We start from the raw sequence: 26,384 nt of genomic DNA on the forward strand, positions 1-26,384 counted from the left end.
TGGGACTCTCATAGCTTATGAAATCTGAATGGCAGTTTTTGTGCATGCTTTTGTTGTAGTAACAACGTGCCTTGAAGTGGCTGCAAATTACTTTTTGTAACTGTGCCTGCCAACGCTCATGGATTCTTCGTCTGTATTGTTCAGATATTTCTTTTGCTAAAAGACAATCCTTTTTTTGGTGGCAGTGTAGAATCCTGTTCCATGTCCTTGTGGCAGAGTGGCGATTGGTGCATCCCTGAAAACATGGACAGTGATGACCAAAAAGTAGGAAACAGAGGACAGGGATTACCTGAAAAGAGGACATTTTTCACCTGAAAGGATATTTTTTGCATTAAATTTGCGTGTGCTAATTTAAGTAATCAAATATAATGATATTTATGTATAAATATAATGCTTTATCCCTTTCTATTCGGAATACACAAGGTGAAGGTCTGGGTAAACATTGTCATTTTAGACTGCAGCTTCCTATGTTATGCTGACTGGGGAATTCTGAGAGTTGTAGGCTAAAATGTAAAGTTTGCAATCTCAGGATTCAAGAGTGAATGAAGAGAAATGATGCAAATTTACCTTCTTGTGAGAGAAGCGAATTAATATTGGCTGGTGCCTGTGGCCTGATTTCAGTTAATATAAGGAGACTGGAAAATAAGTGTTTTTGAGTGCACATAAATGCAGCATCACACTAATGCATTATATGCATTTCCTTCAATGCCAGATTATTACCTAGAAATCAACAAATTCAAAAAATGTTGAGTAGGGAAAATTAAAGGGTGGAGATAGGATGTGAACACTAAAGGTTGCCTTCTTTTATTTGCTTACCTAGGAGTAAACTCATTGCTGTCAATGGGCCTACTTCTGAATAGATGTGTATAGGAGTATTATGAGATTATAGGAGTATTATGAGATGTAAGAAGTGGAAATAATATAAGGTAATAAAGAATGTAGTTGTATTATAAAGATTTGCAGTGATTCATGAGGAAATAATCAGCTGTGGGTTGTTTTTGTCTTTTTATTTCATTAAATGGACGGTCAAAAACTGCAGCAAAATTAATTTTAAAAATAACCAATTGAGTTGTATCTTAATTGAGGCTGCCTCACTCAGACATTCTTCTTATTAGTTTGAGTTACTGTACATCCTACTCGTACTCTAATAACTCTATCCTGGGAAGTGAAACTAAGGTAGGCTGCTGTGCACCATTGCATGGTTACAGGTAGTTTTTTGTTTTTTTGTTTTTGTTTTTAATGGAAAAGCCGATGGGCTGTTGTATTCAGGAGGGAAGAGCAAATTCCCTGGATTGATTGGGATCATATGGAGGGAGAAGGTAAAAGCAAGATTGAGAAGGGCATGGTGGATTCCTTTTAAATCAAATCCAAAGTGCATAAAGGAGAATGGAGAGGGCAGGAGGAGGACTCAGCCATGATTCCAGCCTCTGTATTGAGCAGGAAATAAAAATGAACTCACCACACTGCTCCTGCAACACATATTATTATTATCTCTCTGTTATGGAGTCACAGTGTGTCTGTTCAATAATGTATTTATTTTATTTTATGTTTTTGTTTGCCATGCCCTCTTTTGCACTTGCTACTTACTATAGCTACAGTGGGGTCTTCACTTAAGAACGGCTCGAGTTAAGAACATTTTGACTTAAGAACCACTCTCATAGGAAAATATTGACTTGACTTACATACTTAGATTTGAGTTAAGAACTGAAAAAACCCATGTGGGAGGCAGGGAAAGTGCAAAATTTGAACTTTCAATTAACTGTTGGCCAGTGAAAAGGGTGCCTGTCTGCTTCCTCACTCCTCCCAGCGTTTAGAGAGTGGATTGGGAGACAGTCTTCAGACTGCCTGGACTGTATTTTCCCTGCCTTCCCTGAACCTTTCTTGACCTAAGAAAAAAAGAAAAAAATATCCCCCTCTAGTGGTCGAAGGCAGAATAGCAGCTTCCCATTAGTTTCTATGGACGGAAAAGAGCAGATACGGATCAAATGGTTTTAAATGCATTCCTATGGGAAATGCAGATTTGACCTAAGAACTTTTTGACTTGAGAACCGCCTTCCAATACGGATTAAGTTCTCAAGTCAAGACCCCACTGTACATTATTTTAAATGTGCAAGAAATGCAAAGTAAAAAAAAAATGCAACTAGGAATGGGAAAATCTGCCAGTTACTCTTTTTCTTGAATTTAAGATTTTTAACCTCAACTTCTTTTCATTCTGAATGTGGAGTTGAGAATTTTGGTAAATTCTTCTAAAATGAACTGAAGTAGATTTTTTTTTCTCATTTGTACTGGACAGATTTTAAAAAGTGGAGCTATACCTAGCATGGAGAAGGACATGTTACACCTGCCCACTGTTTATATGTTAAAATTGAAGATACCTCAGAAAGAAAAAGCAATTTCAGTTCTTTCTCAAGACTTCACTCAGAATCGAAACAGGAACACTTTAAATAGGGATATTCTGTTGCTACTGGTGCCATCAGTTCCATGGCAGCACATCTAGGCAACAGGATTTTGACCAATGCATCATATTTATTTTTATTTTTTATTTTTTATTTTTTTGCTGGAAAGGAAAGATTTACTGTAATAGTAAAAATAAAGCTATTTTTAGTTTAGTTGGGAAGAATGAAAAACCTAGGCTGGAATGCTGTGCATAACTACCTGAGAGTAAGTCCCATTGAACTCAGTGAGATATACTCCTATGTAGATCTGTGTAGGGTATATTCAATCAAATTTACTTACAAATATATGTTCAGTAATAAATGTGTGGTTGCTCATTTTTTCCTCCTGTTGTGTGGAAATAGACTGCTTTTGAACCCATTTTCTCTGTTTAGAAAGTCTATCCCAAGAGATATTAAAACACCCATTTCTTTGATGCATTAGTATTTGTTTTGGCTTTTTAAAAAACAACATTGCTGCATCATAGGGAAAAATGTACTCTATTTGACCCTGTCACTAGGTTTCTCATCACTGTTTCTTTCTGGACTTCAGTGAACTTGCAAGAGGGCAAGCGGGTTGTACTTTATAAAAGAAGACACAGCAGCAAGGATGTCGGAAATTAAAGTATTTCATTTATTTTGACAGATGTTTTGCATTTTTGTGTGGTAATAATTTCTGCATAGTATAAATTTAGTATTGTATAGAAAATTGTATGAGTGATATTAGTGCAAGGCCTAAATCAGTCAGCTCCTAGTAAATGACTTGCTGAGAAATGGAGTGGGTTTCTGATAAGATTACTTATGTTAGCTAGCCAGTGAAGTGAGAAATAGAAATAGTTGGTGATTTTGCCTTTACCTGCTTTTCATGGTTGAGGTGGTTGAATACTTGCTTAAAAAACTTAGTTGCTATTAAACTTGAAGTGCTCAGTTATAGCTCGTGATGATGATGATGATAAGATAGCATATTAACAGGAATAACTGAAACACTACAGTAATCAGTCAGGGGATATTTCTGTCCCTCCTTTGCTGTAATGACAAATTATATAATATTTCCAAGGTTATGTTTCATCTAGTCCATAGGCTTCTTCATAATGGTATACAGTACTGTATATGGATACAACTGATCCATGAGCTAGAATTTGCTACTTTACAGTTGTAAAGCTCAATTGATGTCAGCTTGTAGTTATTTAAGTAGTTTGAAGCAGTACATACATAAAATAACTTACTCATGTTTAGAATGTAAAATTTTCTTGGTAGATACTTTTTAAGATAATTCATAATTAATTATTATGTGACAGTTAAGAATAATACCTATAATATACTAAATGACCTGGACTTTCCAAGGATGTGTTATGTTCAGCCATGTTCTGTGTATTTCTGGTCCAAACACATATGTTAGACTGTTTTCTGATTTGCTGTAAAAAAAATGATGGCAGTAAACAATCTATGCAGAAGAGTTCAAGTAAAAGGAACAAAAACTACTCTTCCTTACTTCATTGCACTCTGTGGCAAATGTGGAGCTCACATTAGGCAAGATGGTTTAAAGCAGCAAAGTGTTGTGTAAGAGAGGGGTAGATTTTGCTTCTTCTCCGTTTTGTATGAAAAGTTAAATCTCTGCTTTCATCTTTTATCCACACAAGAAAATACCTGTTTAAATCACAGTTTAGTTTGCACCTGAATATGGAATGTTTTTCAAAGTTTGAAGACTCTAGTTTGGCTTACCTGGTTATTTTAGAAACAGGGCTACATTGGTGCTGAGTTGCCAGATATGTGATTTAATTCAGAATTTGATCTTTAATTGTGTTTTAAGAAGTTGCTAGTGCCCATGTTCTCAACCATCTCAGAGTGCAGGACATGTAAGAATGGGCTCAAACTACAGGAAGCAAAATTTTGACTATCAAGAAAAACTTTCTAACTGTTATAGCAGTATAGCAATGGAACCAATTACCTTGGGAGGTGGGGAGCGGTCCAACACTGAAGGCATTCATGAGAAAATTGACAGTAGATCTGTCAGATCTACTTTGATTTGGATTCCTGTATTGAGCAGGGGATTGGACTCGATGGCCTTATAGGCCCTTTCCAACTTCATGATTCTATGGTTCTACAGCAAATGGCCAAGAGAACATTACTGAAGTACCCCACATTTGGTAAAAAAAAATAGTCTAATTATGTTAACATTTTAATTTTTTAAATTGTATCTATCTTCTATATACATCCATAATTTTAAATTGTGCAACCCTCTGATACGATTAAAGAAAGAAGCTCTTCAAAACAAAATTACAAAACATGTAGATTCAGAACTTTTTTCTTTCAAGGCCTTTCTTATTGGCTTTCAGCTGTACCAAAAGGATCCCATAGTCTGTGGAACAAAGTTAGTATTCTAAAGCAGTGATTCTCAAATTTGGGTCCAGGTGTTCTTGGACTACAACTCCCAGAAATCCTTGCCAGCAACAAGTGGTGAAGGTTTCTGGAAATTGTGGTCCAAGAACATCTGGAGACCCCAGTTTGAGAACAAATGTGCTAAACAGTAGCCTTGCCTCAACCATCTTTGTGCCTTTACATCACAGATACTGTTGTTTACATTGCAGCAATCCTTGTGTTGTCTGTTTCTGTGACATGTTCAACAGCTACAGTATTACCACCAAATCCCCCCCCCCTTGTCATTATGTCAGCCTCTGAGGCTGTTAAAATGATGGCAGTATAATAGAGGAAGCTCCCGATTAGGGGTTGTACCTAGATAAATAGGTGACAATTTTATCATAGTTATGTGAATTTTTACTTTGTTCCTCCAGTTCCAAATGAAAAAATTCAGAGGTTTTCACTCTGTTGGATCAAATTGCAAGAGTTTTGAGGATTTTTTGCATGTGTGCAAAATTGAATTTTATGAACACATACACATCCAGAAGATTAGGACTACTTACATACCAGCCCAAAATTTGAATCACTTGAGATAACATCAGAATTTAAAATAATAGCTTAAAAGGGTAATAAAAACATACTGTTATAAAAAGATCTTCTATCCCTCCAGAAGCAGATTTTTCAGGAGTATAGGAGGTTGTTGGAGTGATGTGCAGTGAGTTTTTGTACCCACTATAGGAAATCGTGAATACGTATTGGATCATGCTCTAGGCCAGGGGTCCCCAACCACGGCCTGGTGCCCGTCTGTGGTCATGACAGGACCGGGCCATGGAAACAGATCTCATGCTCCCCGCACGCACCCCACCCACCCTCACGCCGCACAGGTGCCCTGCCAACCTGCAAATGCACCGCACCCATCTGAGCATGTGTGAGCACGCCCCATCCATCCGCAAGCATGCCCCGCCAACTCACGAATGTGTGCAAGTGCCCCCCGCCCAACCACACATTTGCACGAGCATGCCCCACCTGTGCATGCAAGTGAGCACATCCTGCCCATCTGCAAGTGTGCTCCGCCCATCCATGCATGCATGCGAACACACCCCACCCATCTGCGCACACACCCCACCTACCCGCGAGCACAGGGGGTGCCCCGCATCCCCAACCCAACCTGCCCATGGTTCAGAAATGGTTGGGGACCACTGCTCTAGGTAACTCTTGTTTTAAGCCAATGAAAACAAGTTACATATTGTAGTTGCTATTTCAAGCTTCTGTGATGCTGATGTGTTTTCTCTGCTATTATAAGATTACTTTAAGAAACAAATTGATGTCCAGTTTATTGTAAAGCAATTATATGCCAAAATATGTCTGAATTTGATAATTTATTATAATTGTGATCCCTGTAGTGTATCTCTTATGTCTGTTACAATCACCTCATGGAGATTTATCTTTTCCTTGTCTAACAGGCTTGCCTTCCGTTAAACTTAGCACACATAATCTCACTGTTTTTGAAGGAAGGAATATCACATTATACTGTGATGTTACTGGAAGTCCAACACCAAGTATAGCTTGGGTTTTCCGTAATATTGTTTCAAAATATGAGGTAAGAATATATATCAAAATATGTTGATATGTCAAGGCCTTTCTCTGTTTTTTTGAGGAACACTATACTATAATTAATTTCTTGATTGCCAGTATTTCTGCTAACATTCATGCATAGGATAATGTTAAATATAACCTGGACATTATTAATTGTGAACTGGTGAGGGAGTGTACATTTTCTCAAGAGCACACAGACCAGTGAGGCTGAGGGCCAGTCCAGCTGTATAAATTCTTAAAAGTCACATGATGAGGTGCTGCTTACTAACTCCATGTCCCTCATTTAACCTGATGTCAAAGTGCTGACTGCAGTGATTGCATCTGCTTTTCTCAAGAATGAGTCTGCTTCCTGCAAGACTATCTGATGCTCTAAAGTCCATGTAGGTGTCACAGCAAACATTCATATCCAGTCCTGTCATCTGCTGATTGGCTAGCATCTGTAATAGTATGTTTACAATTTGCAGCCTCAGTTAAGGATTGAAGAATTGGTTTCCTTCACCCTTTGGTATTTCTCTTATGTGCTTTCTCCAGGCTAATGTGATCAATTGATGCTAGCCAGGGCAAATGTAGGTGCTCAGTCCCTTTTGTACTGGTGTTCAGTAAAAGCAGATGGTCTTTTAATGTCTGGCACAAACATGGCTCTGTCTGTGAAAATTGTCAGTCATCCAGGTGTGGTTATCTGGAAGCTGAGTCATGGCAACTGGACTTCTTTCTTGTTAGGTTGAAATATTTCACTACTAATCCAAGTAGATTCTTCTGTCTGAGGAGAGCTGGTAGAAGACCCCGATATACCCTCCACATTGGTTTCACTTCCCCCTGGTCTGAATAGGCTCATCAAAAGGACAAAGGACATAATCCCACTTCTGCAGTTCTGAGGTTTCCACCCAGGCAATGGGTAGAGAAGGACTGCAGAAGTGGGATTATTGCTCACCCCCCAGTCCTTTCTTCTTCTAACGAGCCTTTTTAGATTAGGGGGAAGTGAAACCAATGTGGAGGATATATCAGGGACCTCCTACCAACCCTCCTCAGACTGAAGAAGCTACTTGGATTAGTCAAACATTTCAACCTAACAAGAAAGAAGTCCAGTTGCCATGACTCAGCTTCCATCTATCTACTGACAGAAGTTGCAGCTGTTCAGACAATTGGTGCTTTTCTTCATGATCCCATCCTCTTCGTAATTTGGGTAGAAATTCCTTGATGAAAAATACATTTTTAAAGATGTTAGCAAACCTGATGCTTGCCATTTAATTAGAGCTTGTGAGTGAACATGGAATGGACTTTTGCTTTATTAGTGTGTTTGTCATCCTCATCTTCAAATATTGTCTAATTATTCCCTGGATGTTGCAGAAGCGCAATATAGTAGATCAGCTAAATATCAAATCTCCAGCTTCACTTTTGCATGCTTACAGCATAATTATTGCGACAGGTGTCCACCTGCCTCTGAACAATGGCAAATGGGAGTATAAGATCATATGAAACACTGCTATGCAATGTTCCTTCTGAGTTTCTGTCCCACTGCATGTGAGCCTTGCTCCATGTGCACGGAGGTTGGCGGGGCTTCATTCAAAAGGGGAAGGAAACAAACTGGCTGCCAGTTGGCCGTCTGCAACTCTTACAGACTCTGGGCAAGCATGCATGCACGCGGAGCTTAGACGGGACATTGCTGCTATGGTTCTTTAAGTGAGAGATACATTGCTGTTTTTTTAAAATGACAAAAAAATCAGCAGAGACAAGTTGTAACCATAGTGGGGTGCACCCTCCTATTCAATCTGCTTGTGCAAACCAAAAGCAAAGCACAATTTGCTGCTTATATGCCACCCTATAGTACTTAAAGCTCTCTCTGGGCAATTTACAATTTAATAATGCAGGCTACACATTGCTCCCTCCCCCACTGAGCTTGGTACTCAATTTACTGGCTTCAGAAGGATGGAAGGTTGAGTCAACCTTGAGCCAGCTACCTGAGCCAAGGATTGAACTCAAATGATGAACAGAGTCTTCACTGCAGTGCTGCAGTTTAACCACTGTGACCTGAGGGTCCTTAAACCAGGTCTTGCTTCATATCTCATCCTTAGCCCTTCTCCCATTCCAGAGGTCAACTAACACTTCAACAGGATCACCTGTAGAGGTGACAGGAATTTCCCCAAGAAATCATTTGGATCCACCAGGCTTCTGGAGTGGTCTATCCTAATGGGACCCAGTAGAGTAAGAGCTATGGCTGGTCTGCTGCTAGGACTCCCAAATCTGTTTCTTCCTGTTCTTTCTAGGTGGCCAGTTCACTCATGAAGAATGAAAGACCTAGCTGGAACAGAAATAAAAATATAGTTTTCAAACTAGCAGGCACTTTGGACCAAATCCAATTGTTATGTTAGCTAGAATACCCCATTCAATTAATGGAACTTGTTAAATCAAAATTTATTTACTGTATGTTCAATTAGTCAGCTCTAACTGAGGTAAGAAACTGTATTTAGCCACCTATTTTATTAATACTGAATAAAATACTCTATAATGTGTTTAAATATAGATAATTATCAACATTGGCAATATATAGTCAAAAATGCTAGGGGACTCAGCAGTTGCACTCCTAATTCATTTATTTCTTTATTTTTCTTCTAGAATCATACAAATAAGAACACTGCTTCTTTAACTATAAAGAATGTCTCATCAAATGACAGTGGTCTACAGATTTCTTGTATAGCAGAAAATACTGTGGGCGAAGACCAAGATTCTGTTGATCTTTCGGTGTTCTGTATGTAAATAACTTTATGTAAAAACTTTATTTGCAGACAGTCTCGACTGAATGGCAAAAATGAACTCTATAATTTTATAACTTTTCATTGAGCTTTCTTCCAGAAGATACAGAATTGTAAAATGCATATTTGTCGTAATTATCATACGAACATGGCAACAAAATTTCTGTGAGATTGTTCCATTGTTCCATGTGTTTATTGTGTATGTGAGCTGCTGTAGCTTATGGCAGAGAATTAATTCATCTTCTCTTGGTCATAAGTCATGGTTACAACATGATCACAGAAAATTTTAAATCATGCACCTTTCCCTCCCTTATGTTTCTAAATCCATGCATAAATCAAGATTTTCCACAATGACTCTACTTGATATCATGCCTGTTGCCTTGACTTTCACAGAGGATAAGGTGCTTTCGTACCATTGGTTTCATTTTTGATTTTTTTTATTCCTTCTATTGTTTACTTATACATTTGTTGTTATATGTCTGTTCTTTTCCTTATTGTGAACTGTCCAAAATAGTGCATATGGACTGATGGGGTGGAATATAAATCAAATGAATAAATAAATAAATAAATTTTAAGAGACCTAAGTTGTATTTACTGTAAAAATGTAACTACCTAGTTTTGTCAGAATCTTTTCTAAGTAGTTTCTACATGGAAAATTTACTCTATTCATTAGAAAATAGATTTAAAATCAGTTTTTGGCAAATAAAAGATAAATTGACAGTTTAGGCAGAATGAATGAAATCTAATGATATTTTTGATTGGTGATGAAAATATTTTGGTCAGTTGAACTGGGGAAAGGTTGGTTCTGTCTGCCCCTCTGGCCATGTGCACACTTTTAAAATGTTTTCTAGAGAGTTGTAGGAGCCACCAAAGCAGATTTTTGGTAGGCATCAGGAAGGAGACTTCTTTGGGAAGGAGGGAAGAAGCAAGTCACGTTACAGGAGTAGATTCCTGCTCATTTAGTACTGGCTTCTGTCTAGCAAACAGAGTGATGAATAGCGTAGGAACATGGGGTGATCAAAGGGTATGAACAGACAATGTAAAAAAAAAATAAGAAAGAAATCATAAAATATGATAAATAAACCTTAGTTATAACTTCCTCTAGAGAAGGGATGGGTAGCCTTGGACCAACTCCTATCAGCTAACATGACCATTCATCATGGATAACCTGCTTTATAGGCTACCAACATCTGGAAGGTTAAAGGTTTCCCTACTCTGCTCTAAAGAATTTGTTTATTAACAGACATTTGTAAATAAGTTTATTTTCCAAGCTCATTCATTAATTGCATCCTTATATTCTGTCTTTCTGCCAGTTAGCTTTACTTATTTAAGATAAACTGATTAATTTATGAGTAGGTAAATTCAGGGGATACTGATGATATTCTTATTGTTCTTAATTTAGTTCCACCAACTATCACATTTCTTGAAAATCCATATTCGGACCATCACTGGTGCATCCCGTTCAGTGTGAGAGGAAATCCACAACCTACCCTGACATGGCTGCATGACGGGGTTAAGTTGAACGAATCAGCTTTTATCTTCACTAGAATCCATGTTAGCAATCAGACTGAACACCATGGCTGCCTTCAGCTGGACAACCCCACCCATGTGAACAATGGAAATTATACGTTGGTAGCAGAGAATCCATATGGAAGAGATGAAGCCAATGTTTCTGCTTATTTCATGGATGATCCTGGAGGTAGTGAGTAATAATATGACACTAATACATTCAAGCATTGTTTATGTAGACCATTTTTTCTCATCAGTTTATTTAATGATGTTACTAAATGTTAAGATAAACAAATCATTTTCTTTTTTCTCTTCTTTTCTGTATTCAACCATTTGGTGAGGGAAATCCATCCATCCACCCATCCATCCCTTATTAAAACATAGATTGTACTATGCTTAATCTGAGGGGGAAATGCTAGCCTTAATTTTGAATAATAATATGATCTATTGTATCAGTCGTTCTGTATTCTCAAATCATACTATTTTGATATCATACTATTTTGAGAATATAAAAAGACTGATTGATATTTATTGTATTTGTATACAATTATATAATCATATATTTATTCTGAATCATATCTTTCTTCACGTTATAGTGCAAAGTATAATGATTGTAATTATACAGTACTACCTGCTGAGGCCAATGAAAGTTTCAGCTGTTTGCGTGTTTAACTTTTATTTCAAATCTGCTTGTCTCTCATAAATATCTATGTTTTAAGAATTATAGCTGAATAGTCAGAAGTACTAAATATTAATTACAGAGATGTAAATTACAGTGAGGTTATGTTGACCATCGATGCCACTGAAGAAGTTTTGTTGTGTAGTGAAGTATCTTTGTTATCTCAGACTTTTGCCCCCTAAACCAGGACTCTCAGAGGCAGAGGATCCTTTCAAAGGTGTGGGTGGGTGCATTCTCCTTCATCCTTCTCCTGCCTACATCATTATCCACAACTGAAGAGATACATTTCCCCTATGTAGGCACAGAGCCATGTAGCAGGAGAATATATACAGTGGAATCTCTACTTACGAACTTAATCCATTTTGGAATGGTGTAGAAATGTTTGTTAGTAGAAGCACCATTTCCCATATGAATGCATTGATAACTGATTAATCCGTTCCAGCCAAAGGAAAAAAATCACCGAAAAAAAATGAAAATAAACACAGCAAGTCCCATGCTGGGACTGCAAAACAAACAAACAAAAAAAACAAAAACAACAACAAAACAAATCCAAAAATAAACATTGGAGCAAGTCCCACGCTGGAACTGCAAAAATAATCACCAAAAACCAAAACAACACAGAAACATACCCCCCAGCCCAAACCTACCCTCTAAAACCCTCCCAGAAGAACTTTTTTAAAAGGAAAAAGCAGCACCTTACCAGTCCAAGGACTCTGCGGAGGCTTTCCGGGCTTCCAAAGCTGCCCCAACCGCTGCACAGGGTGCCAGCTTCCAGGGCTTCCAAAGCACCTGCACCCAGTCGCTTCTCCTTCCTCCTCCTGTGCCATTGCTGTGTGCCCTGTCCACGAGCCCTGCCCAGGGCCTTCGTCAATGCTTACTTGCAAGTAGACCTGCAATTTGGTGGTGCTTACTCATGAGTAGACCTGCTGAGTGCGGTGGTGCTGGAAGCCCAAGAGGCTGAGCCTCCCTTTTCCTAACCGTTGGGGTGAAAGAGCTAGAAAGAATCAGCCTCTTCGCCACCAATGGTTAGGAAATTTAAATTTCTTGCCCTTTTCCCCTGCCTTTTCTCGTTCATACCTTGAAGCTCTGGCCGCAAGTAGAGGCAAAATTTTGTGGCCGGAGCTGTTCGCATCTTGAAATGTTCGTACCTAGGGACATTCGTAAGTAGAGGTTCCACTGTAATGCCATAGATTTGAAGTGATTAGATTTCACAATTTTAGCTTAAATCATTTATTACAACTATTTGTGATCTTAATTAAAGCAAGCCATTTTATTCTGTGATGCTAATTTCATCATCTCTGCTTTTATCATTTTGTTCATTGAAAGTCATAACAAAATTGTAAACTGTAGGAAAATGCTTCTGTTTGTATAGCTAATAGCCAGTATAAATATAGAAATGGAGAAATGAAATGGCACAATATATTTGTGATGCCCATAGGCAGCACACTGAAATACCTCAATATGGCAATAACTATCTCCCATCACCCCATGGTAGAAAATTGCACTTCATACAGTATTTCATACCTTCCCAATGGTGCAGTGAAAAAATTAAAACCTTCCTATGTTTTCTAAATGGACCCAGATTGCCAGTTACTCTGTCAGTAGTAGAAACTTTGCAAACAAATTAATTGGAGATTTCCCAGGAAATGCAAAGTGACCTTGTGTAACAAACAATACAAAACCCTTGGTCTGGAGCCTAGTGCTAGGAAAGTGCTACTAAGACCAATTAAATCTTCTTTACTTGAGTATAAGTGGGCGTATTTAAAGTATTGCTGGCTAAGAAACTACAGTAGGCTAATTAAATTTCATAAGGGACTGTTTTCTGTTTCTTTTCTTGTTCTTTTCAAGTACCTTAGAAAGGTTCTGGGTTTGAGGCTTGCTTAGTTGACATTTCCGGCTGAACGAAGGCTGAGCTTTCAAACCCCAAGAGACTACTGGCATGTTAGAACAGCCAGAATCAAATATGTGAAACCATAGAAGCTTGCTTCACTCTCTAAGTGAACAATTATTTTTTTAACAAGTATTAGGATTAAAGTTTATTTACTGTCAAAACAACTCCAAAATAGTTTCTGTCTTAGAATATTGTTGAATGTGTAATATAGATTTTTCACTTTCTATTCATTTCCCTTCATCACACATAGAAAGACACACACAAAAAGAAAAAATCTGCTGTGACTATATTCATGGCTTACATTATTATGTAAGATAAATACAGATGTCTCTTGGAGCCTTAACATGACTTTGATGGTTATTGTTACTCTGAATTGTGATTGTAAATTGTATGTACAATGAAGCATAAGGATTAGACCCACATCCTGGTATTATATTTATTTTCATGCCTGTGTGTGAGCATAAATGGTCACAGTGGAAGTTTAAGGAAAAGATATCCTTCTTGAGATCAGAATTGACTTTATGGTGCTATATGGTTTACTGGCAGATACCTTGAAGGCAGAAACAAAGGCTGAAATCCAGTTGTATAGCATAGTAAGTTGTACTAGTGTAGTCTCATTGGATCAGTGTTAGATACAGAGTGGCTGAAATTCTGCTGCTTATCATAGTAAATTGCACTAGAAAAAGTCAATCAGCTCCTCCATTGATTCAAACAGACCTACTTTACTTGCAAGTTACTATGCTAAACAACAGGGTTTCAGCCAAAGATGGATATTAGTAAAATCCCATTTTATATATAAATATGTAGTCAGAAATCAGCCTCACTGAATTCAGTGTTTCTTACTCACATGTAAATGTATACGGGATTGCAGCCAAAAAGGCTGTGTAACAAACTAGTGTACTTACTTACTTACTTACTTTCTTAACTTATTTATTTATTTATTTATTTATTTATTTATTTATTTATTTATTTATTTATTTATTTATTTATTTATTTATTTATTTATTTATTTATTTATGCTTTACTTTCTGTACACCACCCAGAGTAGCAATTTGCTAGATTGGTGGTATAAAAATTAAACAAACAAAAAGTAAACTACAAAACAGATTTAGAAGCAACAAAATACAGATAATTGCATTCGGAACTTTTCAGAATCTCCTTCATGCCACCTCTGGTAAGAAGGATTCGGTCCAGCAGTTAACACCAGCCCTTCACTATGGTAAAATACAGTAAGGAGTCTTCATCATTATATGAACCCTTGAAGATCAGTGATACAAGTGTTTCTCTTAAAGATTGTAATGCACACTAACTTCAATCACTTTCATTCAGTTTAATAGGCAAGAAATTCTGTTTGAAAAGAATTTCAAATGAGGAGAAAATTTGGAGAATTTCTCATGAGTGAGGTTCAGGATTGTCCGGCTTAATTTAGTCATGAGGTAGGAGGGCAGATGGACGTTCTCTCTTTCATTGTATAGTAATCTCTGAGATAGCTAGGAGCCTTCTCAGCTTTACACTGTTAAATTAAAACCCTGGAGAAGATAAGGTAACTCTTCCCACAAGGGTTTTTCAGATTAGCAAATGTGGGCAGCCAAAAGAGTATGCTCTTGCAGTTGCAGTATGCTGAACAGTAGAAAGAAAGGAAAAACAAACCCAGTGTCCTCAGCCACCATGAAATTTTATAGTAGCTTCAAAAATGTTATGAAAATAACTTTTAATGTGTCCTGAGAATGAAAAAGAAAAATCCTTTTGTAGGAAATTAATTTGATAAATTTGAGGAGAAATTGAGATGCAGATGTGGCTTCAGCCTTTTCTTTGAGATATGCCTTCCCTCATACCTCCCATAGCACCACCTAACAGAAATGGCTGAAATTCCCCTTCCTGTGGAGATATTTGATGAAAAGAATACCACTGCCCCTTTGTCTATAGATAACCTGGGTGGAGAATTTTAAAAAGCAAAGCAAAAAGCAAAGCGTGGTGCTTATATACCGCCCCATAGCGCTTCAAGCACTCTCTGGGCGGTTTACAATTTAATTATGCAGGCTACACATTGCCCCCCCAGCGAGCTGGGTACTCATTTTACCGACCTCGGAAGGATAGAAGACTGAGTCAACCTTGAGCCGGCTAACTGGGATTTGAACCCCAGGTCATGAGCACAGTTTTAGCTGCAGTACAGCGATTTAACCACTGCGCCACGAGGCTCCATTTGTGGCCATTTTTTTGTGAACAATTAAGAGTAATAATATGCCCAGCCATTCTCAAACAGGAGCCATATAGCCCCGTGGGGGACCCTGGGACTTTTTAAGGGGGGCACAGACTGGAAACAATTCTTCACACACTGCCTTGAAAGGTTCATTATGTGACTTACATAGTCCTGATTCAGCTTATATTTCTTTCATATTGTGGCCAAAATAAGGTTGAGAGTGGCTGCCCTAGACAACTAGCATTCGTAAAGACAGGTACTAGCAATGTTTTAGAAAGGTAGTTATGAGCATATATCCTAAGTATGGTATTGGTTATAGGACAAAGTAAAAAAGATGCCCTCAGCGATCTTGTTGGAAGAGCCAGATGTAGAGTGAGCTATGCAAGCAGTGCCTGACCAGAGGAGTATAGATGAAATTGGAACATTATCCCATCTTCCTACACTGTCTAGTGAAGTTCCTTTTATTTCTCTGCTAAAGGAAGGAAATTAGACTCTGTGGAGCCAAGTGCCTCCCCTTCTTAATGTCAGTGCCAGAGCTTTTAACCATTTCTAGTGTATACTATACATAGACATTAAGGAAACTTTTTAAAAAATTTTCCTTTTGCTTTTTAATTTTTTTAAAAAACAAGGTAATATTTTTTTTCTAAATGAGCGGAGAACTTTCTTAATATACAGAAGAATCTTGCATGTCTTCTTGGGAGGGTGTGCAACTGTTTGTTGCATTGTTGACACAGAGTACCAGATTTGATAGAAATAGGGAATGAAAATACATGCATACATAGTTATGAAAGAAGGTGATTTTTGTTAATAATTACTGTGTCTTTTTTTAAAATTTCACAGACAAGATTATCAATCACATAAAGTTAGCAGAAAGTATGTATGCCCTCAGATATAAAGAGGGATCTTCTCTCTGGGCATAATAGTTTCCTTTCATTACTTACTTGGGATTTACAGCAGAGTTTTTGTCACAATGGCCCACACTTAATTTCAAAATTCTTGAAAAAACAATTGATGATCAGGAAACCAAGTCACATCCTATGTCACAGAAGCTAGTTGAGTTCTGGAAGCAATGGGAAAAATCCAGCAAGTTGAATTCTGAAAGAGATGCTATTTCTAATTATTTCACCAGGGCTTTTGGATACAAAAAAATATTTTTTTAAAAAAAAATAATAATAAAAACAAATTTTTAAAAACTATTTTTTAAATAAATGAAATAAAAATGTTGAAAAGCAATGAACCATTAAAAGAAGAATAGAGCTTGATGCGGTCCCCAGTGTTGCCTTTTGTGGAGTTTCTGTCTGGGGCTGAAACAGAAAATGCTTAGATCTTATTTTCTTGGAACAATAGGTTCAAAACTCTAAAGACATGGATTGTTTATTTTATTTCAAAAATTGAAACAGTTTGGGGACTAACTAGAAAATATTAGCAAAAGAAGGTGGACCATCTCTACAGAAGTAGGAGAGGCACATCAACTGGCTTCACTTTCCTGTCCAGCATCATAATTCCTCATCCCAGCCTTCGGGCAGTTCATCAGCCATACTTTATTTTGCACTTCTGGGTGTGGTTTGAGGTTGTTTTTTTAATCCATAATGAGTAAAAAGCAAAAAAGTAAAGGTCAAGTTGGTCTAAATACTGCAGGCTGAAATGTCTCATATTATGGATCTTTGGCCATAATATGTAGTGAGTCAAAGAGGAGGATGTTCAGGTCAATAGAGGAAAACAAGGACCAGATGGATACTCCAAGTTCATGGAGATATGCCAATAATTGATGTATGTGCAAAAGTATTAGAGGAATGCCTCTTTAAGACAAGTGGGCCTACAATTATATGCTTTATAGTTGGCCCCAGTGGATTCACTGGCACCAGGCAGGCAATGCCCTGTCAGCTTAAAAAAAACTTGCACATCCATATTGCTTCTCATGCAGGGTAAGATACTGTGCAAACAGGCATTACAGGCAGTCTTGCAAATGTTATCCTTGCAGGCATAAAGTGGCTCTTGGGCTGCTGATTTCTGAAAAAACTTGCAGGGCCACATCCCTTCTTAAGACTAGGTGGTACAAGTCATACAAGGTAGGCACAACAGTGTCTTGTAAGCAAGCTTACAGAGCTCTTCCTCCACAGAGCACTACCTGGAATGCTGGTTCCCAAACCCAGATGAGGCAGATCTCACAGGTAGGCAACCCAGAGTCTCCCAAGCAAGCTCATTGAAGATTTCCACATAGGCACCTCATAAACATACAATGGCTTTGTCTCCACCCCATACTGATAGGCATTTTTTCTAGTAAAATACTAAATAGATTATTAAAACAGGGAGCATAATGTATGTACAGCTTATATCAGCCAAGAAGAATGCAAACACAACATGCTGTATTCAAGCCAAGTCATGTCATGGAAATCAGCTTTAGTCCCGCCAAATTCATTAAGTCTGTGGGTATAACTAAGTCTGTATAGAATTTGCATGGTTGTTTTTCCTGAGGAAAATATATGGAAACAAATCTCTTCTCATGTTACAGCAGTCTTAACAGGTAACACAGTGGTTCCCAACCTAGGGTAACCTAGGTGTTCTTGGACTGCAGTTCCTATAAGCCTTCACTGCCAGCTGTGCTGGCCAGGGTTTCTGGGAGTTGCTGTCCAAGAATACCTGGGTTACCCAAGGTTGAGGGCCACTGGGAGGATAGTAGACTACAGTTTTGATTACCCAAATTATCTTCTGCGGTCTTCGGATATTTAGCATCTAGAGCAGTTTTGAAAAACAAATAAATTTGGAAGGTACATATTTTGCTATGAGTGGAGTAGAGTTCTGTTATACAGTACTTCAGTATTGTAGTTCCATAGGTTTTTGCAAGTTTGTACATTAACAGGTCTCTGGTCCAAACATGTTCTACAGATTAAAACCTAAATTCAAAATTCTAAACCTGATTGTTTGAATGTTGAGAACTGAATTAATATGTACCTGATTTAAAAGGGATTTTTTTTCTTTTCTATTTTAAACAGTTGTCTCAGGCTATTATAGTTAACCGGTATCTATTTATTTGTAGCTTACAATCAAGAGTAGAAGTTCCAACTTGGCCATGCCCCCTTCCCAAGGCGGCAGCAGTTAGCATGGACATTGCTTTGAGTGACATCACAGGTGTCTGTCTTTTCTTTGGAACCCATGGAGAGTGGCATGTCATGTAATAAGTGATACTGCAAAATCTAGAATGCACAAATAGTGCATAATACCACTGTGCAAGAGCACAGTGAAAAGTATACTTTATAAAATACACGAGTGTCGGTTTCCTACTTGTTGTTTTTAGCCTGAAGAACAAATGGGAAGGGCTTCTGTCAGGTCTGGTAAAATCTGACTCCATTCCTGAAGGCTGGAAGTCTCTGAGGTAAACTGGGTTGTTTCCTTATGTAAGCCTTGACTCTATAGCAGTAGTAACATGATTGCTTTTGCACCAAGGCCTAGCATTTGGCAGGGTGTGTGGGAGACAAAGCAAATTTAAGAAGCACCTCTCTTAGAACTCATGCTGGCTCCATATTGGAAACCGGCCCAGGTTCCCTCAGAGACAGGAGTCAAAACTGTTCAACGCCATGGTTATTTTCAAGACATTTCCCATTGCAGAGGTTGAGGGGGAGGTTTCACCACCTCTCCCAGATGTCAAGAAAAAAAGGTTGGAGGAATCCAACTAGCCAGTTTCATTTTCTTTCCTCTCCTCTGCACTCTAGTTGGCCCATCTACACATTAAGCATCAATCTAAAAGGGTACACAAAAAAACAGCATATGCTAATTTTTAGCACATCTATAGAAACAAAATTAGAAATGACTTATTATAATTCAAACAGAATTACAATACATTCCACCTGAGCTGGAACAGCATGTAAGAGGGCAATTTTCTGGGTGGTAGGGATAAGAATTTGAGTTACAAAACTGTACTAATACTAACCTTGCAATCTTTAGTCCCCTCACATTCATTCTTTCATTGCCAATAAAGAAGCAAATTATCACACAAATGGCAGATTTCCTGAAGTACTGCTAAAGAAATATTTCTTTCTATCATTGTAATGGAAGAAGGAGAAAAAGTCAAACTTCAGATTCACTCAGTCTTATTTACACAGAGAAAAGAAAATACTGAGTATCACTGATGTCAATTAGTGGCAGAAAAATCACACTTTGCAAGGGAAATATGAAATGTAAAAAAAACAGAATACTTTATATTGGTACATTTAACACACACATATTTATAAGAACATAGGAAGAGCCCTGCTGGATCAGCCAAGGGCCCATCTAGTCCAGCTTCCTGTATCTCACAGTGGCCCCACCAGAGTCCTCTGGGAGCACACAAGACCACTAGATACCTGTCTCCTGGTACCCCTCCCCTGCATCTGGCATTTTGAGGCACCTTCTTTTTAAGGCTGGAGATTATACATTCCCATCATGGCTTGTAACCTTTAATGGACTTTTCCTCCAGGAATCTCTCCAGTCCCTTTTTAAAGGCATCTAGGCCAGATGCCATCACCACATCCTGTGGCAAGGAGTTCCACAGACTAACAACCTGCTGGGTAAAAAACCTTTTGTCTTTTCTCACTCTCCCAACTCTCAATTTGAGTGGATGTCCTCTGGTTCTGGTATTGCATGAGAGGGAACAGAACTTCCCTCTATCCATTTTATCCACTCCCGGTATAATTTTACATGTCAAAGTCATGTCCCCCACTCAGGCATCTTTTCTCTAGACTAAAGTGCCCCAAACACTGTAGAGTTTCCTCATAAGGGAGGTGCCCTAGCCTGGTCATCATTTTAGTTGCTCTCTTCTGCACCTTTTCCAGTTCTACTATGTCTTTTTTGAGGTGCGGGGATCAGAACTGTATGCAGTACTACAGGTGCAGCCTTACCAGCATTTTGTTCAATGGCATTATAATGTTGGCTGTTTTGTTTTCAGTCCCCTTTTTAATTGTACCTAACATGGAATTGGCCTTCTTCACTGCTACCACACGCTGGGTTGATACTTTCATTGAGCTGTCCACCAGCACACCAAGATCTCTTTCCTGATCCATCACGGACAGCTCAGAACCCATTAGCTGATAACTAAAGGTTTGAATTTTTGCCCCAACGTGCATTTTTTTTTTACATTTTCTTATATTGAAACACATTTGCCATTTTCCCAGCTTGGAGAGATCCTCCTGGAGCTCTTCACAATCCCTTCTGGTCTTCACCACCTGGAAAAGCTTCATGTCATCTGCAAACTTGGCCATCTCACACCTTATCCCTGTCTCCAGATTATTTATGAATAACTAATAACTAATTAGTCACCCAGATAGGCGGGATATAAATCAAATAAATAATAATAATAATAATATTAACTAATATTATTAATAGGAAGTACTACTGAATTGACTAATACTCCTAGAAGTGCAGTCTCAGATTTAGGAGAAATCTCTTTTGTGCCTGTTAATGGCATTTGTCAGAAAAGCGGATGTTCTCTCTTGCAGCCCCCAGATTTTCCCCAAAGGGCTGAGATACTGCCCAGAGATGAAGAAAGGAGAAGACAGGAAAGTCTTATTGAGCTGGAAGCGCATTTGTGTCAAGTCCAATATTGCCCCATGGGTATAGCATAAATTCTATCATAGTTATTTCCAACACATAACATGAGAGAAATAAATTCATCTGTGTGTAATGTCCTTGTGCAGGATGGGATGGGGAGATTATAAAGCACATACTTGTTTGCGCTTCTCCGGAAGCATTTATTACTTATGAAGCCTATACTAGTGGTTCTTAAGTTTTGACCTACCAGACGTTTTGGACTTCCACTCCCAGATTTCCTGATTATTCAGCATGCTGATGGAGGTTTTTGGGAACTGAAGTCTGAAATACCTGGAAAGACAGAGGTGAGAACCACTGGTCTGTACAATTTAGGCTTGCGGATTTAATGTCATATTAGCTGACAGGTTTAAAAGCTAATTGGCTAGTTACTATTTTGTGACTTAACCATATCTTTTTCTCTTTTTGTTGTTTAGGTAGTCCATTCTATGATCATCCCGGTTATAGTGGTATATTTTCTTTTCTTTTTATATCTAAATGTTTCAGTAACCATGCAGAATGTCTAATGGATAAAATAACTGAAGCAAGTGAAAGATGGACTTTTATGCTTAGCAGTGCTTAATTTGGATGCTATGTTACAACCTTTACAATTGTTCATTATAGGCATGATCTGACTAGTGTTAAGCATTTTAAACATAATTTATGTTAGTGAGAGAAACCTCAGCATATAGCTTGCTCTTCCATTGAAATTTATGGAACTGATACACTTATTTTTCTAATACATTACTTTCTACATCTCTTAAACGAGAAGATATACTAAATGTGTGCCACCTGGCTGAAAAATGGTTTATTTTTTGCTTATAAATTAGCTTGTAGGAGCTTGATCATGTCTGTGATAGCAGATGAAGGAAGGTTATCACTCTCTACTCAGCCTCTCTTTAGAATTAAATTCTTATCCTGCATATAGGGGTTGAAGAATACAATTGGATTGTTTCCCTGCTTATTTATGATTTTAAAAGAAACACCTTCTTAGGCAATTAAAGAAATGAAGTGTTGCTTTTTTAAAAAAGGTTGATATCTTTCTACTCCACCCCACGTCTGAGGAGTGGGGCAACAAACATTTGAGAGGCTTTATCAATTGAACCATTTGTCACTGTGAATTATACTGTTACTCATAGTACATTTTGAATTACAGAGTGCTTCATACTCTTTACTTCTTTTCTTTGCCATCTTATATGGTAGTTTTACCTCTATTCCCACATAGCAGTGGTTTTCAACCTTGGGCAATTCAGGTGTTCTTTGACTGAAACTCCCAGAAACTCCTGTCCATCACAGTTGGTGGTGAACGTTTCTAGGAACTGCAGCCCAAGAACACCTGGGTTAGGAATCAAAACTTGGGTATACAATGTTAAAAGCAGCATCCTGTAGTTAAGGAGCAGTGGAATCCAGCAGAACTAGAAGCAGGTATTCCCACCCCACCCCCACCCCCGTCCTGTGTGCACTTCAACCAGCAGTGGAGAGTTGTGGCTTTCGGGTCTGCAGGGAGGAAAGGAGAGTAACAGAAAGTTCCCAAAGTTCTCCCAGTGGTATGTTGGGTTTAGTCATGAGGGTGCAAATTATGCACTCACTTATCTGGGAGTTCCGTTCAGTTCAATAAGACTTTTCAGTAGATATGAATAGAGTTGTATCTTGGAGCTAAATCCAATTATTAGGCTCAACTCGATTAGAACCAACAGTCAAGATCGTATTGCTTAAAAATAGAGTAGAGGGGTAACTTGTGTAAACACTTTACCACTCTCACAGACTTCCCATCAAATGACTAGTTAGTTGCACAACCAATCTTGTGGTGAGAATATAAATGGACACATACTGGAGAGCTTGCAGGAACGAATGTGATCCTTAAATCAGTTCCCTTGTGTTCCCCATTTAAGCACTAGGATACAGTTATGGCTCTGTGTTAAAACAGTTTTAATGTGGTCTAAAGACATAAGGCATGAGGTGGAAAAAGCAGCAGATAGCAGAAATTTCAGTGTGCAGTTTCTGCCCTGTAAATATTTAAACAACCAGCTATTCTGCTTTAATGTCAAGCCCGCGTGCCCCTTTTTGTAATAATTTTATGAATGATGGAAGATGTTTTAAATTCAAAATTTGCACAGGAATTTTCATGGTATTTTTTTAACTGGTATAATAAAAAGTATCACCACTGACACTGGAATTTGTCTTATGCCCAACAAGGTTTCAGAATTTTTAAAAATGTATCAGTTACTTCCCTTTATTTCTGTTTTTTAAGAAATATTTATCATTTAGATACAGCAGGATTTTGACAGTTTTATTTCTGTTTTGTTAGTATAATCATTTTGGTAATATTGGCCATAATCCTCTTGGTGTAACTCAAACAACAAAACTGAGACGACATCATCATCCAGCAATGGAAATATTTTATTTAAATTAATTGCAATGGAAATATTTAATTTAAATTGCTACGCCTGTTCTCTGAAGATGCTGGCCACAGAGACTGGTGAAACGTTAGGAAGAACAACCTTCAGAACGCGGCCAAAGAGCCAGAAAAACCCACAACAACCATTAAATCCTGGCTGTGAAAGCCTTCACGAATACAATTCCTATCCCCCCCCTTTCAGGTTCTGAAGCTCTCTACAGCTCCTTTTTTTCTGTGTGGAAGCTTTTGGGGTCTTTGGATGGGAGGGGGCAGCCTATAATACCTCAAGACTGCCAGCAAATCAATCTATTAAAGGTTACACCTCCATTCCAAAGCTCCCAAAGGCTTCCCCAGGGCAAAAGGGAGCCCCAGAGCGCCCTGGAACCTGAAAGGAGGCGGATAATGGGCTTTCAATTAATTTAATATATTCATTGTGGGGTGATGTACTGTTGCAGAAGAGGATTTTGCCCACTGTTGCACTGTTTTATTTTGTTATATCTTCATATAAAACTTAAAACAAGATTTTTTTAAAAAAGGTTGAACATATAAAATTGATAATAAAAATGAGAAATGTTCTTAAATTGAATGATATTTGTTGAATATGTCAGTCCTACACATAAACTTATTAAACCACATTTTTAAGTTTGTGTGTAGCCAGAGCTGATAATAAATAAATGTTCTTCAGCAAGATATTATGCTGTTGTAACTACACCAAAATATCAATGATTAAAAACAAAAACTACAAATAAGATGACAAGATTGAAAAGTCCATCTTAAACAATGTTTCTGTGACAGTTATGTACATTTTAACAATAACATGTTCCATCGTTTTACACTTCAGATGCTTAACATTGTATTACTGAATGGTCATGAAATCTGAATTGTGAAAATAGAGGCTGATTCTGGATGTAACACTAACCACTAATTAAATTTGACATTATTGAACCTGGTGCCCCTCCAGATGTGTTAAAATAAAACATCTGTCAACCCTTTTGACATGGCCATCGGTCCTACTAACTGGATATAATGTGGGCTGTGCAGTGCAAAACATCCAACTTGGAACCCCAACAGATAGGACTGTTTTATTCTAATATGGATGAGTCTTGTGAGCCCAAGTTGCCTTCCTCTTTCTTGTTCCCATGTTGCAGGGAGGAGCACTTAATCAAGACTCAGTTCCTATTCCTACAATATCTGGGTTAAGAGATACTTAACTGGGTTAAGAGATGGTTAGTTACTCCATGGTTAGCTAAACATAGTATTAAAATTATCCATGGTTTCTAGTTTGCTTATTTAGCAATAGACCAAAATATGTTTTTTAACCCAGAGGTTTTTTAAAAAATATTTTAAATCATAGTTTGGAAAGTTACTTTTTTGCACTACAGCTCCTAGAATACTGCAGCCAACATATGGAAATATAGGAGGACTGGTATGGAAAACATAGTTTTTCCAAGCTCTAGTTCATACGTAAAGACGAATGAAGAATTGTAGAACTGGTAAATGAATTCATGTCTTCCCTCCAACCACATTGATGGAGGAGAGAGAAAAAGAGAAAAATGCAAGCCTGAAGTTTATCTGTGAACTTTATATAGGTTCATCCGTACAGCACTAAATCCTAGCTTAGCATTATACGCAAATATAAATATTTTGTAACAATAGTATTGCTGTGTCATCAAAAGGACCATGTGGTTCTTGTACACAATCCACACAATCCAAAAGCAAGAAAGGGACAATATCTCTATTAATATCATCATCATCATTATCATCATCCTGTGCTGTCAAGTCAGTTCTGACTTATAGTGACACTTTTCAGGGTTTTCCAGGTAGAGAATACTCAGAAGTGGTATACCATTCCCTTCTTCTGGGGCGCCCTGCGACTGTGCAACTTTCCCACAGTCACACAGGCTAGCTTTACTTGCAGGAGGCATGGAGGGGGATCATATTTGCAAACTGTGGCTCCACAGCCACATCCTTAAACCACTATGCAGCCAGCTCAGCTCCATCTATTTATTTACCCAATACCTCTGTGTCATGAAACATTAGTTGCACCTTGTTTCTTGTACAGTATTGCTCAAGAAAATTGGCTTACTAATCAAGTGAGCGTCTAATAGTGTGCAATTATAAAGAGCTATAAGCTGTTATTTTGTGTTTGCATTTTAAAACATAAAAATGTTGATATTCAACACTATGGTTAAATTCTGGCTAAAAGCATCTTCCTGCACTAAAGGAACTCTTCACCAGTCTCCAGTCTTACTACTTAACTGTGACAGAAAGTAGGGTTTTCAAGAGCTCAGTTGAAAAAAGAATGATCAGCAAAGTTAAGAGCTAGGGTCCAGCCATTCTATGTATATCCTTTCATATGCCATTCATGATGATGTCCTGAAGTGATTGCTGCTCAGGTCTTTTTTGTGACCTGAGGCGAGGGGTGGAATTAGCACCAAATCAATAAAGAAGTGAATGTTTGGTGCTGAATGAAGTAAGGTAGAATAACTAATTTACATTTTGTATGAATATTTCTTCCCATGGAATTGTAAGAAATTTAACACGAAACAAAGATCAGAATTAGCTAAGAGTTATATGTGCAAATAACAAGAAATATTCTCTGCTGGCTTGTTAATTGGTGTTGATTTCTTACAAATCCATTAGATGAGAAACAGCGGATGGTCCACAAGACATCTATTGTGTGCAGACAGCTATTATGCTGTACCTCATTGTGCACCAGATTTGAGTGCTCAAGCATTAAACCTGAATTCTTTTGGTGGTCAGTGGGTAGTAATGATGGGGTTGTGTATGTAAGCATAGCTGGGTAGATCCTGCCTTATTCAGAAATCTCCCCAGCTTTAATATGTTTAATGCCAAAATCTGCGGTGGAAGCTGTTAAGTGCTTTCAGCTGACTGTGCTTACAGATGTCACATGATCCAAAATTCTGCCAGGGGCATTGCAAGATCTTTGAAAGACACCCAAGTGAGGAGACATTGTAGGTAAAGCTTACATGCATCTTCATCTCTCCACTA

At 38.0% G+C, this 26,384-nt stretch overlaps 1 protein-coding gene across 15 annotated transcripts in view; it reads left to right on the plus strand.

Moving 5' to 3' along the window:
* Positions 1 to 26,384, plus strand: part of NTRK2 (neurotrophic receptor tyrosine kinase 2) — a 214,899-nt gene that overhangs the window by 47,360 nt on the left and 141,155 nt on the right. For 4 of the 15 annotated variants that reach the window (XM_078386149.1, XM_078386138.1, XM_078386136.1 and 1 more), the window contains exons 6-10: positions 6,254 to 6,390; positions 9,000 to 9,132; positions 10,539 to 10,838; positions 17,536 to 17,586; positions 21,412 to 21,444. In XM_078386149.1, coding sequence (XP_078242275.1) covers positions 6,254 to 6,390; positions 9,000 to 9,132; positions 10,539 to 10,838; positions 17,536 to 17,586; positions 21,412 to 21,444 — 654 coding nt within the window. The remainder of the gene's footprint in view (positions 1 to 6,253; positions 6,391 to 8,999; positions 9,133 to 10,538; positions 10,839 to 17,535; positions 17,587 to 21,411; positions 21,445 to 26,384) is intronic. The other 11 variants (XM_078386135.1, XM_078386139.1, XM_078386137.1 and 8 more) reach the window with 3 other exon arrangements.

Source organism: Pogona vitticeps, chromosome 2, assembly GCF_051106095.1.
Source record: "Pogona vitticeps strain Pit_001003342236 chromosome 2, PviZW2.1, whole genome shotgun sequence".
In the NCBI taxonomy this organism is placed as follows: Eukaryota; Metazoa; Chordata; class Lepidosauria; order Squamata; family Agamidae; genus Pogona; species Pogona vitticeps.